General features: G+C 38.3%; 2 protein-coding genes across 2 annotated transcripts in view; both read left to right on the forward strand.

Moving 5' to 3' along the window:
* The window catches only part of LOC121941653 (zinc finger protein 850-like), a 39,472-nt gene extending 23,082 nt beyond the window's left edge, over positions 1–16,390 (forward strand). The window contains exons 13-20 of the mRNA XM_042484481.1: positions 825–906; positions 4,589–4,796; positions 5,586–5,846; positions 10,344–10,463; positions 11,519–12,471; positions 12,635–12,800; positions 12,911–13,042; positions 14,828–16,390. Coding sequence (XP_042340415.1) covers positions 825–906; positions 4,589–4,796; positions 5,586–5,846; positions 10,344–10,463; positions 11,519–12,471; positions 12,635–12,800; positions 12,911–13,042; positions 14,828–15,525 — 2,620 coding nt within the window. The 3' untranslated portion in view covers positions 15,526–16,390. The remainder of the gene's footprint in view (positions 1–824; positions 907–4,588; positions 4,797–5,585; positions 5,847–10,343; positions 10,464–11,518; positions 12,472–12,634; positions 12,801–12,910; positions 13,043–14,827) is intronic.
* LOC121941752 (zinc finger protein 239-like) lies at positions 2,034–7,245 on the forward strand. The gene is made up of 4 exons (XM_042484618.1): positions 2,034–2,482; positions 4,589–4,796; positions 5,586–5,846; positions 6,459–7,245. The coding sequence occupies exons 2-4, from the start codon at positions 4,706–4,708 to the stop codon at positions 7,070–7,072; spliced, it is 966 nt and encodes a 321-aa protein (XP_042340552.1). The 5' UTR covers positions 2,034–2,482; positions 4,589–4,705; the 3' UTR covers positions 7,073–7,245.
* Positions 16,391–16,417: the final 27 nt, after the last annotated feature.

A 16,417-nucleotide genomic window follows, 5' to 3' on the forward strand; every position in this document is an offset into this window, starting at 1 on the left:
TATTATTTTGATCCAACTTCCACTCTATTCGACACTAGAATGTTTTTTAGGTTTCGTTTCCTCCCTATACTGTACTTTATATTACATACCATAGACAGATCCTATGATTGATTTTTCTGCTCTACATGAAGATCACACCTCTTAAAGTCCCCACAGTCCAATTTTCATGGTGCAGCCATTTCTCAGTGCCATAAATATTGAGACTGTGCTAAATTTAACGATTATATGTCTTAACAGGTCAGAACAGGTGGATTATGTTAAACTAAAGCACTTATTCCAAAATGAAAAGTGGCTTTGTATGACATTTAATAATCTGTGTTGAGAGATGAAGTGAGAATTATTCAAATCAGTGTAGTTGTATAGTTGTGCAATTACCTGTCAGCATAAGAATATAAAAACATATGTCCTCAGTAAACACTGTTTGTTGAATACTTTTTTTAAATTATAAACTACAATATAATTCAAGACACATGCTGACTGTTTAAATATTTACTCGAGATCATCTCTGTAAGTTTTCAAATAAAAGTTACAAGCTTTACATATTACTAAAATATTGTCTCTTGACCAATTGCTATAATAAAATGAATAGAATTTGTTTGTACAGGAAATAGGTCTCATCACTTTGGCAACCAAAAAATCATGCTGCAGAGAACCACGGCCAGGTGAGAGAAGATTCATCCCGCAGAGACGTTAAAATAATCTTAGCTGCCTCACAGCTCGCATCACTTTCATTGTTGCTGTATATTTTTTCAGACGTCTGTGTGGAACTTGAGTCATTATTCACCATTAAACCTGTGGGACCAAAACCCAGATGTATCTCACAGGAGCTCAGCAGAGGGCCACCAAGCTTTTGGTGCTCCAGCAGAAGCAAGAATTAATGTCAGCGCCCAGCTCAGGATCACGGCGGTAAGTGATACCTTGACCTCCCAGATAAAGCAGACAATAAGGTACAGTCATTCTCGGCTTCACTTCACTTGTGTCTTTTGTACCAAACATCTTCATTCTCAGGGTTGATTGTGCTGTACATTGTATATCAGTTTCATAAACAATCAGGGCTCCCACAGATCCTTGGAAGGTTTTAAAGGCATTGAATTCGTTAATCTAAAAATAAGACATTAATCAAACTTTTTTTTTTTTCCAGAAAATACTTAAAATGCTAAGACATGGGAAGAGAAAATGTAAGAATCTTTTTTTCCTGATGTCCCACTGTAAAATCTCAAAATAATGTAACATCTCAATGTAACAATGTAACATCTATTTTTTTAAATAACTGACTGACTATCCTCTCGCATTAATGTGACACAGATCAGGCTAAGGGAACCCAAAAAGATCCACTGTCTGCTAGTTAGCTATCACCATACCCTGGATGACCTACGAAAGTGCAAATTCAACCAAAATTGGCTATTTAACCAAGATTTCATTCATGGCATGAATGCAAATGAGACTGTGTGTAATTTACCAAAAAGTTTGATGGGAATCAAAACAGTGGAATTCGACATGCAGAGTAAAAAACACAAAAACTCAAAGAAAACTTGACAACAAAAGATTTTAAATTTGGCACAAAAGTCCAACTCAGTGTGCTCGACAAAAATACCTCTTGAACCACAAAGGTTCACCCGTTAGATTTCCTGCCGTTTTGAATTGTTTTAAAAAATACTTAAATGAATAGAACTCGATGAATTTAGAGTTGAGCAACACAAAACGTAGTATACAGCATCTTTAGGTGGATATAAAACTTTCTATCATCAGTGAGCTAGATCGGTCAAAAAACATGGCCGCCATGAATGAAACTACCTCGCCATGGGCGGGGCTTAGCAGGAAATGGGCCATAACTCAACTGTTCCTTTAGCAATCTTGATTAAACTTCGAGGACACATCTGGTCCTGTTATATGAACATACTGGCCAAGTTTTGTCTAATTTCGATAAAAGTAGGCAAATAACTATTTTTACATTTAAAGCGGGGCTTTTATTGTGGTGGTAGGAAGCTAACCGGAACTTCCGACAGTACTTTACGCGGTGAACAGCTAAAGCTAGAGACGTTATCATCACATCCAAACGCATACTTAACTTAACTTATCATTTAGGTGACATTAATGTAACATATTGTTTGAATAGAAAGAGCATGGAAATGAGAAAGAAGCTTAAATAATGCCATGTCGTTTCAGTATACTTCAGTCGATCGACTAATTTACGTTACTTTTTACCTGATGGTAAAGCAACAGAGCTGAGGTTTGTCGAAATGTTTTGTTAGCAAAGGTTAACGGGTGTTATACAAGTAAAGGTTTTATTTGCAGCCGATGATCATATTGTTTAGAAGTTAGACTACACTGTGAAGCTGTCGGCGCCGTTATTTGTTATTGTTGGTTAGCGTTAGCGGCTGTGTAACGATAACGTTACTCATAGCCTACTTGCAACGTGTTTTGCTGGTACTTTTCGCTTCCCAGCCGATATAAGGGTTAGTCGCTGGATAAAAAACATCAGGTGAGTAAATGTCACATTTGTGTGTGGGACAGTTACCCAGCTAGCCAGCTAGCTAGCTAGTTGTTGTTGGTGACGTGTTTTGTGCGAGACGATTGGTATTTTCATACATTTAATTTCTCCTTTCATCAGGTAATCGCTTAATTCATAGATTTGGATTTTTTTTTAAAAAAAATCTATCTTTTGTAATAACGACATCAAAATGATATTTCATTTGTTTTATGAATGTATTTGCGTTAAATTATTTTGGATGGAAATAGTCTATAAAACTTTGACTGAGTCAAGGGTTCAGTTAGAGAAAAGACGTAATATTTTTGTTTTATTAAAATGCACTTGATAGACAGATTTTTTATTATTTTTTTGTGGTTAATATTACAATCACAAATGTAAATTGACTCAAAATACAAGAATCCATAGTAACAGTAGAAAACAACAATCAAATATTACACAAACTGAAAGACTGAAAGACAGCAAAGCTGAGAAAGCGCTGGACATTTGTAATTTGTTTAACATTTTTGGTTTAGATTTTTGTTGATATATGTACATATGTAAATAGTTGTATGTAGTTTGTCCTGCATGATTCTTTTTGTTTTGTCTTTCTGTTTTTCATATGTTTTGTTTGCAGTGTCATATAAAAAAGGTTGGTACTTCGACAAACTGACTTTCTTGACTTGTAAAATGATCATTTGATTTGACAAAGATCATACGTGCATTTATGGCAAAATTCAAACGGGATCATACAAATTTTAGTGAGAGACAAAGCAACGCTGCTAAATACATATAGGTGAAACACTTGTGTATATCTGTCAAACTACTGGGCCAATCAGACTAATATTTCTGCACATTTACGATCGATGATCTGGCTGGTAGTGGGTGCACATTTCTTCATGCAATTAACTCAGCTAAACGCAAACCTAAGCCAATTTCTTGCAGGCCACATTTTGGCCTTCATCGAGGTTCAAAAATGGACATATGTTGAACAGTTTGCTCACATTTTGCAGCGACAAATCCAGGGACGCCCCCTGAATTTTTTTACAGGGTTGGCCAGATGGGACACTGAAAATCAGGCAGTGGTTCACCAGAACCATAAGCCAAAACTGCATTTTAGTAAATCCTCTATGCTCTATAAGTATACAAGCTGGTTGAAAACTGTCAGTGTGGAGATTTAAGGAATCATAACTGATGTACTTTGGTTTCTTATTTTACAGTTAATATTACTTATTATCTGATGTGCATAAAGTAATACAGTTACCTTTTTGAGTTCCTCTACAATCTTGTTTTAATGTGTTGTACGTATACATGTTAGGAGATCCCTTTTTCTTATAGACTGGTTTTTCTTTTCCTCAAAAGGACAAACATACAGCTTTCTTTAAAGGAGCACATTGATTGTAAGGACCGAAAAATCATCTTTAACTCAGAGCTAGCAGATTCAAGGACAAATTTTAATTTTTTTAATTAATCTACCTGGTACATTGTACCTTATTCAGTGAAAACAAGCCTTCTCGAGTTTAGGGCAGACTCTTGGCTACACGTAGAACCCATTTTCATTCAAATATCTTAAGGTGAGAGTTCAAGGGATCCCTTTTTTAAATGGCCAGATATTCCCTCACCAATTTGTAGTCTAACTTTGGAGTGTTATTTTGCCCCCATCTAAACAAGCGATGCTGACATGGTGAAGACCTTAGGCTGTTTAGCTTCACAAGATACCACTTCCTTCATGCTAGCTACGAAAATGAGTGCAGCACAGTCAGCCAAAATAATGTTGCCTTAAGGGAGACCACGGTCCCCCACGGCCCCCCCTTGGGGGCACCACTGTGAGCACTGCAGATTAATTTTATATTTGATATGTTATGATTCAGTTGCATAATTGATATACAGTACTTATGTTTTGAGGCAGATTTGTTTTTATAAGACGATATCCGTTGTGATCTTTATATGTTGAGTGCCTTTTGAAAATACCTGAAAAATAATAGTCTAATAATTTAAGTATTGTTTATTAAGTGATGTCCCTCTGTAATCATTCTGTTAAAGAAAGAAATGGCAACTGCATTCAAGTCTTAAAAAAAAGAACTTGATTGATTGATTGATTATAACCTCCTGTGATCTCAGGGTCGGGAGCACTTTAAACAGAGCTGTCGAGTGGAGCAGCCCTCCTGGTCTTCTGGGACTTCGTCTGTGTCGCCACCCTCTGAGCTCGGCCTCCCACATCACATCACACCAGAGAAAATGCACCTGAACGAGATGGGTGCAGAGATAAATCACCACGAAGAAGACAAACCGGAAACACAGGACCGGGATCACGTAACAGAACGCACAGGTGAGTATTACTGGAGTGGTGTTTTTTTGTGTGTAAATACAGTCAACTTTTACAGATTTGATTGAAATGATCTATTCTTTCTTGCTGTACAGATTCCACATGAAACTCAGTTTGAGCTTTGAACTAAAATATTGTCTTAGTTTCAAAGGTATTTATAGTCCAGCAAGAAATTCACCAGCAGTAAGCCTGAAACAAAACATGTCTTCATCATTTAGTGACATAATGAAGAGACAAACAAATAAACTCAAATAACGTAATTTTATTTCAATACAGATCAACTTTGTGGTGCAGTTTTATTTGAGAGAAGGCAATAAAAACAAACTCACTCCATAAAGCTGCACCAATCAATATTTTTTATTAGCACTGCATAAAATTTCATGTGCGTTATATTGTTGCTCATTGTGATGAACCCACAGAGCAGAGAGTTTACTGTCTGCTGGTTTCAACAAAAAAGCTCTTTAGTTTCTGAGGGAAAAGATATTTCCTTTAAGAGTTGATGGAGACCAAAACAGAGTTACACGGAGAGTGAGTTTTACTTAACTTACCTTTCTCAGGCAGGTATGCAGAAACACGACTCTGAATGAATCCTGATGTTTCTCTGTGTCTGCTGGATTTTTAAATAAGCAACCGTTTGCTAACCACTTTGTTCGCCATATTAACTTGCAGGCGTCGCGTTTACAGTTTGTTTCTTTTGCCATGAGATGATAAATCAGACCTGCTAATATTGGAGCAGCTTACTACATTTTCTCTAGGAAATGTTATGTCTTATATATGTTTTTTTTCTTTCAGAGGAAACCTTAATACCACCAGAACCTGAACACGGCAGCTCCCATGAACAGCCTCAGGAAAAGCCGTCTGAGGGGCAATGCCAGGAGCGTCGCAGACTCAAGAAGTATGACTGTCCGACCTGCGGGAGAGCTTTCTCCGACAACACCGCTCTGAAACGACACCTCGTCATTCACGCTGGGAAAAGACCTTACAAGTGCTTCATATGTGGGAGAGGATTCACGCAGAGTGGAAACCTCAAAACGCACATGAAAGTTCACAGAGGTCAGAGGCAACAAGAAGCTCCTTTGTCTTTAATTCAACGTTTTTTGTTTTCTTTTTTTTTTCTTCCAAAAGTAGATGCATGTGGAAAGCTTTTGTCATGTGTTTTTCAGTGAAATCATAATTTACTTATCTTAACTTGTATCCTAATTGGGTTTTTTACATCCATCTGATCTTGTGCTTCCTTCTAAAGTCTTGCTATGCTATAAAGTGTTGTTTTGGATTTATTTGTCGAAATTATAATCGTTTGATGTTGGAGAACTTGTGTAAGCTATGCTCTAAAGCAGTGGTTCCCAGCTGGTCCAATCACAGGGTCTAGATTTAGTAATTAGTTCACCTACCACATAATAAATCACAACATATTCAGTTTAATTTTACAAAATGTAAACAATATGTTGGCTGAGAACACAAAGAAGTAAAACACACTGCAAAAATAAACACAAACGGCTCTTCAAAATAAAAGGTCTGTGCCAGAAAATCCACTGGAGTGATTTCATCGATTTAAGTTGATTTTGCAGTGAAATATGAACGTCATAAATGCTGATGTGACAATGCCTTACCAATGCAGAACTGTATGAAAATTAATAAATATGAATTTCTTTGTTTTTCTTACAGGAGAGCTACCAAATTGGACATTAGTCCAAGAGAGTCGCCCAAAACAATCTCATGTAACAGTTTATGTATGTGGAGAGTGTGGCATGGACTTCCCTCAGAGGCAACAGCTGGAGGAACACCGCCAGAGTCACAAAAAGCCTTACGCATGTCCCGACTGTAGCAAGACATTCAAAACTGAATATTACTTCAAAATACATATGCGCGTTCACTCAGGAGATTCACCTTTCCAATGTTCAGAGTGTGGAAAGTTTTGTGCCACAGCGGATTCTCTGAAAAAACACCAAGTGACGCACACTGGGGAGAAGAATTTCCACTGTGATCAGTGTGGGAAGGCTTTTTCACAATCCTCCCACCTCAAGGTACACATCAAGACCCACACAGGAGAGCGGCCTCACCTCTGCTCAATCTGCGGGAAAAGTTACTCCAAAGCGTCTGTTCTGAAAGTTCACTTGAGAGTTCACACCGGAGAGAAACCGTATACTTGTGACAAATGTGGTAAGTGCTTCTATTACACGCAAGGTTATCGAGCGCATCTGAAGATTCATGACAAGAAGCCGAAACCTCAAACAAAACCATTGGGGAGACCAAAACAAGAAGCCGTTGGAGGCAAGTAATCAATAATGATGACCGGGAATTCATAATAAAATAGTCTGAGAAGATAACAAAGGAAAAAATGAATGTATATTACAATGTGGAATAAAATAACTTTCAACTAATTGAAGTGATGATTACTAATCACATGTACATGTACATGTATGCGCTATACAGCATTCAATAAAGTCATGACATTGTTCATTATATTTCATTATGTGCATTTCTATTTGTCATTCACCTGACCTTGACCATTGAGTTTTTATCCAATAATATAACTCCACAGATCACAGTTTATATCGCTGTTTGTTTAAACGGGGAAAAAGGTTTTACTGCATTTTTGGCAAAAAAGAACTAAGCAAAAACAAAAGGTTGAACTGTGAAATATGTGCTTGTTTCTTCTTTTTTGTTTAATACATACATATAAGATAATGAATGCATTGAAGCATCATGACCATTCAACAGGATAATGGTATACTTTGTATACTGTGACATAAGCATATATTTATTTTTAATGTTAAAAGGTTTATGACAGTGTCAGATTTAGTGGAGTGAGAAATATATATTTATGAAATGATGTGGAGTAGAATCATAACTAGTGTAAAATGCAAATACTCAAGTGAAGTACAAGCATGGGCAAAGCATGCATAAGTGACATTACAGTACTTGAGTAAATATACATAGTTACACTCCACCACATGTATCAAGTATAATAGCTGATGTAGTTATTACACCACACCTTATACACTTTATTACTCCTATTTGTATATTATTAAGAATGTTTGTTTTTTATTATTATTATTTTTAATTAAAGTGTAAGAGTAAACGTAAAAGTATAACTGAACTGGATATTTACCCATGATTTCAGAAAGCTGCAGAAAATATATTATATTATATTAGTGCGGCTTTTATTGTGGTGATAAAAAAAAGTCGACCGGAAGTCCCGACGCTACTGTAAGTGGTTAGCAGCTAAAGCTAGAAAGGTTATCATCAAATCCAAACGCATATTTACCTGAATTTATCCGTTAGGTGGCATTAATTTGACACATTGTTTGAGCGTACAGAGCATGAAAATGACAGAGAAATAGAAATATTGCCAAGTCGTCTCAATAAACTTCTGTCGAGCGACTACTTTTTACCTGAGGGAAAAATCAATGCTGAGGTTGGTCAAAATGTCTATTGTCTGTTGTTAGCTAGCTGAATTAGCAAGTGTTACACAAGCGGTCAAATTTGCAGCAGATGTAAGGTGTTATTTTCACATTGGACTTGATTGTTAAGCTATCAGGACCGTTTTTTTGATGTTGCTGATCAGCGTCTGTGGCTTAAAGGGGGAATCGCGAGCTAATTGCTAATATCAGTGAGGCTAGGTAACGCCATGTCAGTGGCTAGCTGGCTAATAACAGTTTCCTCTAAGGCAGAGGTGGTCGTTGACCAAAGCGCTGGTCACCGACGACCCAGACATCTTATTCAGAGGTCAAACACTGGGGTCTGTGCTGCAGGGTGCTGCTGACATGATGGGTTTGGTTATGTCACTATAGATACCAACAGGTTTGTCAGTTAGGTTGCTGCCTAACTTAAATCACAATTAATGTGAGACAGGGATGGAGCAAAAATGAGTCCCATCAAGCTAATGCTACTGGGCTAACTGGGCTACTCAGTGCAGATGCACGAAAAGAGGTATTCCCCTGACATTCAAACCACTTCAACACAAAGTGTTTTTATAGTGTACACACACATCAGGTGCATAGGCAGTGGTGTTGCTGCATAGTTTGTTATATAGTAAATTTGCAGGACAACTCCTTTTCGACTGTCCATCAGGCCCAGACAGGTTCAAACCCCTGTCACAACAAAGCATCCGCCCTGCTGAAGTGTCCTTGAGCAGGACAATGGATGTCTTTCAGAGTGGAGGTACTGTTGTGTAGCTGATTCCTGTTAAGGGGGACAAATGACAAGAATATCCCCCAAGTGATTCAGAGGCTGAAAATCTTAAGCCAGAATGGAATAAAAATAACAGCCACTGCATGAATCATTTGGGGATAATTTTCATAACTGATCACAGCAATCACAGCATATCACACCTGGGTTGAAAGTTAATCAAATAAAATACTGTTTGTCACAGAGAAGGGAAGGGGTGGTGCAGAAATGGGGGAGGTTCAAGTCAGCTCAGAACCACCAAATCACAAGTGGGTTTGAAAGGCATGTTTTCTTTAAAAATCTTCAAAATCACACCATTTCTCATAGCCAGAAACTATATTTCTATTTATGGTGGAGGGAGGGTCATGCATTTTTACTGTCACTTGGGGAGGCTCAAGGAAAAGTATATGCAGCTCCAGGGAGTGTCATTTTGTACATACACACACACATAATGTGTGTGTATATAAAATGAAGTCACACCCCAGTCACCCCCTACTCTGATAATAAAGTGCAGCCCCTAAATATTGTGTAAAATGTAAACCACACCACCATCAGCAACAGTCTGTGTTAAAAGAACTCTGAATATGATATCTGGGATAGATTAACAAATTCATTAAGTGAAATTGTATTGATTTGAATATCAGATTTGTCTAGCAAGGCAGGCTTGCTGCTAACATTGAAATGGTTTATTATTATGTATAACAACCTAGAAGTATTAGGACGATGAATGACATGTACATCATTCTTTAACATCCTGCATGCATATGAATAATGACACATAATTTAGAAAGTTGGGTCACTTTTTGCACAGTCGTGATTAGGACCTTAATATTGAAGTCTTGTAAATAATTTTTCTATGTAATGATTTTGCCATCTTGTAATTAGGCCAGCCTCATATTTCCGTAATGAACTACAGAACACAATCTAGAAAATGAAGGCTGAAATAAGCAGGAAGTCTCACACTCGGGTTTGACTCAGTTGGTTTGATTAAAGTCACTGTCTATCATTTAACACAGATTAGAGTGTGTGGATGTTTTTTTAAAAATTCATTTTGATAGTTTTATAGCTCCAGCACCTCAGCTAAGTCAAACGCTGGGTGGTATGTGTTTTTCTTTATTTTTAAAGCTAACATATAATAAATAGACTTGTGTAGATTGATTAGCATTATTTCAAGCATATCCAATGTTAGATTAGTTTTATACTTATGATACACCAATACAGAGTCTACAGAGTCAGCAACAGAAGTGTTTGCTCAAATGTCTGTCACAGCTGTGAAACGTTTGACCGTGTTTAACTCTTCAGTCCATTGCTATAACTTGGTATTTGAATGTCTGTGTACTTACTCTCTATTTTTCACCTGTTCAAGGTTGTATATTTGAGAGATGGGCTCTGAAAACCCAGAGGACTTTGGGCCAGCTGTGATCCTCGCTGAGGAAGATCAGCAGGAAATTGGAGGCCTGATCAATTCAGATGGAGAAGAAGTGGATTTTTCAGATCTCAGTAAGCAAATAAATTGTAACATTAAAATGAAAATTGATTTGCAAAATAGAGCCCCCTTTACATTTTAATGCAATTCAATATGATAGTCCTGAAATTTTGCAAAACTGAATATTTTGACTTGAAGTTATCATTGTATAAACAGCTGAAGGAGTAGTTTTAAAACTTAACTTTTAATGAGGTGATATGTGATGTGGGGCTGTTTTATTGCAACAAATGGATTTTCCATTTTTATTTTCAGCCCCTGTAACACCTGGGTGCAATTGTCTGTAAATATGATCATTAACCAGGGAGTTCACACAGACTTTAACTTAACTTTAAAGACCTAAAACTGCATTGGCAGTGACCTCAGTGCAACATCCTGTAACTGTGGCCACATCACATCTAAACCAACATGGTAATGTTGAACTTAAGTTGGTAAAAATTATAATTTTGTTCAGAACTTCTATACCTGACCAACACCAATTGACATAAATACAACGATAGTATATTCATCTTACCCAAGTGGGAAAACTATAAATAGAAATAATAAAAATATCAGCTGTGGAGGTTTGATTTTTGCCATGGATTAAAGAATATTTGCAATTACTTGATGGACTACTCACCAAAAGTTTTAGTTGCATGGTTTAGGAGATACTCTAAATTGTTAATAAATGTATATTAAGTCTAAAGTAAAAAAAAAAGACTCAGAGCTACTGTTGCAGTGCAGTATTTGTTCTATGAATGTATTATACCAAGTCAGCATAAACAACCAGTGGCACCTTTATGCATGCCCTGCAAAGCATGATAGGTCTGTGTTAGACTGAGATGTGAATGCATGAAGGTACCTGAATGCACCAGGTTTGACATCTCGCACACAGAGTAAAGATGCTATGATTTCACTTTTTCTCTCCCAATTACGATTCTAATACCATGATCAGGGTATTGGCTAAGGTCTCAATGTCATACTGACCTACAGTGTATGGTATTGTTCTACATGTCTGATCACCATCAACATCGCCGTTCGTCTTTTTTTTCCCCCCTTATTGAAATGTTTTCCCATCTTTCTGTTCACACAGGAGAGGGCGCTATCCCTGGCCTTGTACATGCAGAGGCTCCCTCAAAGACATTTGATCAAAGCGAGAATGAAAAACCACCATCTCTTCACAGCTGCTCAGTATGTGGGAAAGACTTCCCTTACGCCTCTAAACTTCAGCGGCACCTACGTACTCACTCAGGAGAGAGGCCCTTCCCCTGCTCCATGTGTGAGAAGAGATTTCCAGAAAAGGGGCTGCTCATGATCCATGAAAGGGTCCACACCGGGGAAAAGCCATTCCCATGCACTTTCTGTGAGAAAAGATTTGCCAGTCAGGGTGAGCTCAGGTTGCACCGGCGAACACACACTGGCGAGAGGCCGTATCACTGCTCCATCTGCCTGAAGAGCTTTTCCCGTCATTGGCATCTGAAAACTCACTTAGAGGCGATGCACTCTGAGGTTGTTGCAGGCTTTACAAGGAAGAAGTTTCCGTGTTCGGACTGTGAAAAGAGCTGTAACTCAGCAGCTGAGTTGAGAGATCATCAGAGGACTCACACCGGAGAGAGGCCTTATCAGTGCTCTTTCTGTGAAAAAAGATTTGCCCTGTCTGGCACACTTGTGAGACATGAGCGTCTCCACACCGGCATTACACCCTACCACTGCTCCGACTGTGGTAAGACATTTGCACAGCAGTGGACTCTGACAACACACATGCGGACTCACACGGGAGAAAAACCCTACAGCTGCACACAGTGCGATAAGTCTTTTGTAGCTCCAGGAGAGCTCCGGAGGCACACCAGGATTCACACAGGAGAAAAGCCGTACACTTGCAAGGACTGTGGGAGGCATTTCTCCCTGGCAGGAACTCTCAGAAACCACAAAAGGTCGTGCACACAGAGCAAGAATGGATCCGTTACAGGTGTCCTCTCAGACCCAGTCCAGGCTGCAGTGGGTGAATCATCCCAGCAAGACCTGGTCAACAACATCAGCTCTGAGGTAGAAACAACAAACAGCAATTTTAAAGAATGTCGTAGTGTTTTTTTGTGGTAGTTATATTGCGACGTTCATTTTTTTTCCTGTTACATGTATAGATAAAGTTCTTTACAACCTTCTAACAAAACTGGTGCCTCCATTTGTTCTTGTTAAACTGTTCTTTTAGGTGTGTGACAGCCAGAGTTTGCTCAGTCCATTTGAGCCTCATTCCTCAGACGGTCTTAACTGTGACAAAGCAGCGCACGAGCCAGACGACAGGCTAGAGGACGTCGCGTCCAGTCCACATATGAATGTAATAGTGAAGGAGGAGGAAGAAGAGGAACCTTTGTGTGGTACAGACACATGAGATTTCAGATTTCCTTTTTTTTTTAAATGTAATTAAAGAAGTGTGAATGCCATTGATGATGATTTTAACATTTAGAGGTTGTTGTGTGTCCCCCAGTAGAGGAAGCTCCTGACCGGGTGTCTGGCAGTGAGGATTGCACCATGCAGGAGGAAACTAAAGAGCAGCATCAGGAAAGCCACACAGAAATTAGGATTACAGTGAAGGAGGAAGAAGAGGAACTTGTGAACAGTAAGGAAATGATTTTACATGCATGCAAATACATTAGATATAATGTTACTATCGCTCACTTTTACTACAGTTATTAACTGAGACCTAGCTTCATTTAACAACTTGATTAACACGTTTTTCCTCAGTAATTTCATTCTACTCTTTTCTCTTTATTTACCTTGTAAAATTCAAAAGAAAAAAGCTCAGCGTCCTTTTTGTTCACTCCTTAATTGTTTTACTCCCTTGTTTTTTTCTGGTATACCCGCACTAAGCAGGGCAATTGTAAAAACAGCGTTTGTGTGTGAACACATAGTTTTTTGTTTTTTTTATAAATGTCTTTCCACACTGAAACCCCTGAACAGAAACATGGCTATATATTTTTTTTTCCATCACAAAGGTAGAAGCAACAGAAAGATGTTTTCCTCTCTGAGAAGACATGTGAAATCATAATAATCAGCTTCATACTGTATAATAACCTGTCTTAGGGGTCGCTCGTGGTGTTGAACATGACACAACAGAAACAAGAAGGGCATACTCATCTACTGCAGAGACGTGTACACAGCGTCGGTCAGCTGACAGTGTTTTTTGCGAGTTTTCCCTCATTTAAAATTCAGTGGAAAAAGTGTAGCGTGTAGTGTGGAAAATGATAACTGTCATTGGCAGATTTCATTAATGTCTGGTTAATGTGCTCTTTAAAAGCTGCCTTTGTGTGTGGTGATTGTCTAACAACCCAAAGTGGTTTCTTAGAGAAACAGCCATCACTCTCTATTATATTGATATTCTAAATGATAGAAAGTGGACTGTGTCTTTTTTCATTTCACTCTGACTCTTTGGTGTGTCTGGTTCACTGGTTTGAAAATGGGAACCTTGCATTTGTGGTTTGTGGTGATTTTGTGTTTCTTCTTTAAGCTACTTAGAAATATATATAAGTCACATGGTTTATAGAATAATCCATGATTAGTTTGACAGTTACAAAAAAAAGATTCTTTTAGGGAATTATTAGCAAACTGTGTCATATTGCATTTTCTGTAAATGCACTTTGATGTATCTATTTCAGTGAGATGATCATGGTCCTAAAATAAAAACCGACATATGAACATGTCACTTCCTTTGTGCTTTGCATCAGGCACTGAACATGAGCTTTTAGAGGTAGCAGTAAAATGAACATTGCTACTGTGGACTTTTTTTTTTAAGGTGGGACAAGTGCATGTCCATACTTTAGTGGGACATTGTGTGTGAGACATTTTATTGTACTTGCTTAAGATAATCACACACACTTAACTCCTGAACTGGACGCTCACACAGCACAAAAACGATATGAAGGCTGATCATCGGATCGTTTGTTTTTGTCTTATTTGATATCCTTTCAGTCTTTTATAATGTTAGATACCACAGTGAGCAGTGACTTCACAATCAGAAGGGTTAATACAGCACGGTAGTAATGGAATAAGGTTAATACACTATTCATTACATCTTAATCATGAATTATATTTGCAATATTCATCCCATTTGCACAATAATCATTAACTGCATAATAGAAATAACTTGCCAATCCCAATTTATACTTGACATTACTACTCTATACTTGAAGTTTTAACTGAAATTGTATTACTTTTATTTAGTACTTACCTAGTTTTTATACTTTTTCCGTTCTTTTTTTGTGTACTTGTCTGTTTACACGGGGGTCTGGGAGAAACGGCATTTCACTCCCGTCTATGTCTTGTGCATATGGCAGAATTGTTGAAGTTTTTTTGTCTTCTGTGTCACAAAGAGGCATATTTCAACTTTTCATTTATGTTTCCACAGTGTCTGGAGAGGATCCTGATCATGTCTCCAACAGTGATAAAACCAGTCCTCCGGCGTCACCAGGGCGGGAACAGTGTAACGAAAATCTGACAAAGAGCTCTTATTGCTGTGGGCTCTGTGGGAGAGACTGTCACAAGATGTCAGCTCTTCAGATCCACATGCGAATTCACTCGGGAGAGAAACCTTACCAGTGCACTCTGTGTGGGAAGCAGTTCACGCAGAAAGGTCAACTCAAAGGTCATCAGAAAGTCCACACAGGAGAGAAGCCGTTCTCCTGCCCGGACTGCGGGAAGAGTTTCGCCCACTCGGGGGCCATGAACAGACACCGGCTCACACACACAGGAGAGAGGCCCTACCACTGCTCTGTGTGCGACAGGAGCTTCAACCAGTCTGGCCGCTTGAGGGAACATGAGAAAATCCACTTTGGGGAGAAGTTTGACTGTCCCGAGTGTGAAAAGAGTTTTACACGAGCTTCAAGTCTCAAGAACCATTTCAGGCTTCACACGGGAGAGCGGCCGTATGGCTGCGACATCTGCGGGAGAGGCTTCAGCCGCTCACAGAGCCTGAGGCTCCACAAGCGGAAACACGAGCAGATTCTCACTGAGGAGGTGTCTGTATTCAGTGTGAGGAACGATGATTTATTACAGAGTGACGATAACTCTCCAATTAATATGTGTATAACAGACAAAAATGGCTGATAATGTATTTATATAAACCGTTGAGATATCTATCAGTAGTAGTATAACGACAAAAGATTTTAGGCAGTAAAACATGAACTGAGACAGGAGAAAGTAAAGGACTACCTCTGTGAATAGACCGTCATTCAAATTTTATGTGGTGGTTCACGAAAAAGTATTAAAGCTAAAATATTTAACTCCCTGAAATTAACACACAGATAAGTGTTAGGTGATGTTCAGCAACTAACAACACGGTTTTACACAAAATGACCAAACACTTCTTTTTTCAAGATTTTGGAAACTGTTTAGATGGTAAATTTTAGAGGTCATATTTACTCTCTTTTACCACTCTTACCTACGTTAGTTGCATCAAAGTATTGCCCTCACATTTAGAGTATTTATTGTAGTACAAATGACTCATTTAAGGTCTGTGATTTCACACTTTTCCATGCAGTATTTGTCATTCAAACTAATCGTGTATGTGGAAATTGGATGGAAGAGTAATAATGTTTTTGTATCAGATGCTACGATGGCCAGTGAGCAGTCGAATCAGGTGAAACTGAAAGTCATTCTTTTGGGTTTAAGTGACTATCCGAAATATTTTGGCCAGTAATGAAGAAATGGGACTGATTTATTTTTGCCAAAACAATTTTGCCTTAGTGGTGATCAGTCTTTATCTCAGTTTATGTTATTAAAACCAAATCATGAATAACGTTCACCTGGTTTAGACAGCTCTTCAAGGCCAAGTAACCATTGTGAATAAAGGTCATCCTATAAGGCTGTGATACAAAAGGCAAATATTTGAAGCCATGTAGATGGTAAATTTTGCCCAGTGCTGCCTCTGTCTAATTGTATGAGACATGTCATACTGAACAATAAAAGTAAAAACCCTAATGTTGGTTGTATTTTGGGG

Source organism: Plectropomus leopardus, chromosome 4 (assembly GCF_008729295.1).
Source record: "Plectropomus leopardus isolate mb chromosome 4, YSFRI_Pleo_2.0, whole genome shotgun sequence".
Taxonomy (NCBI): domain Eukaryota; kingdom Metazoa; phylum Chordata; class Actinopteri; order Perciformes; family Serranidae; genus Plectropomus; species Plectropomus leopardus.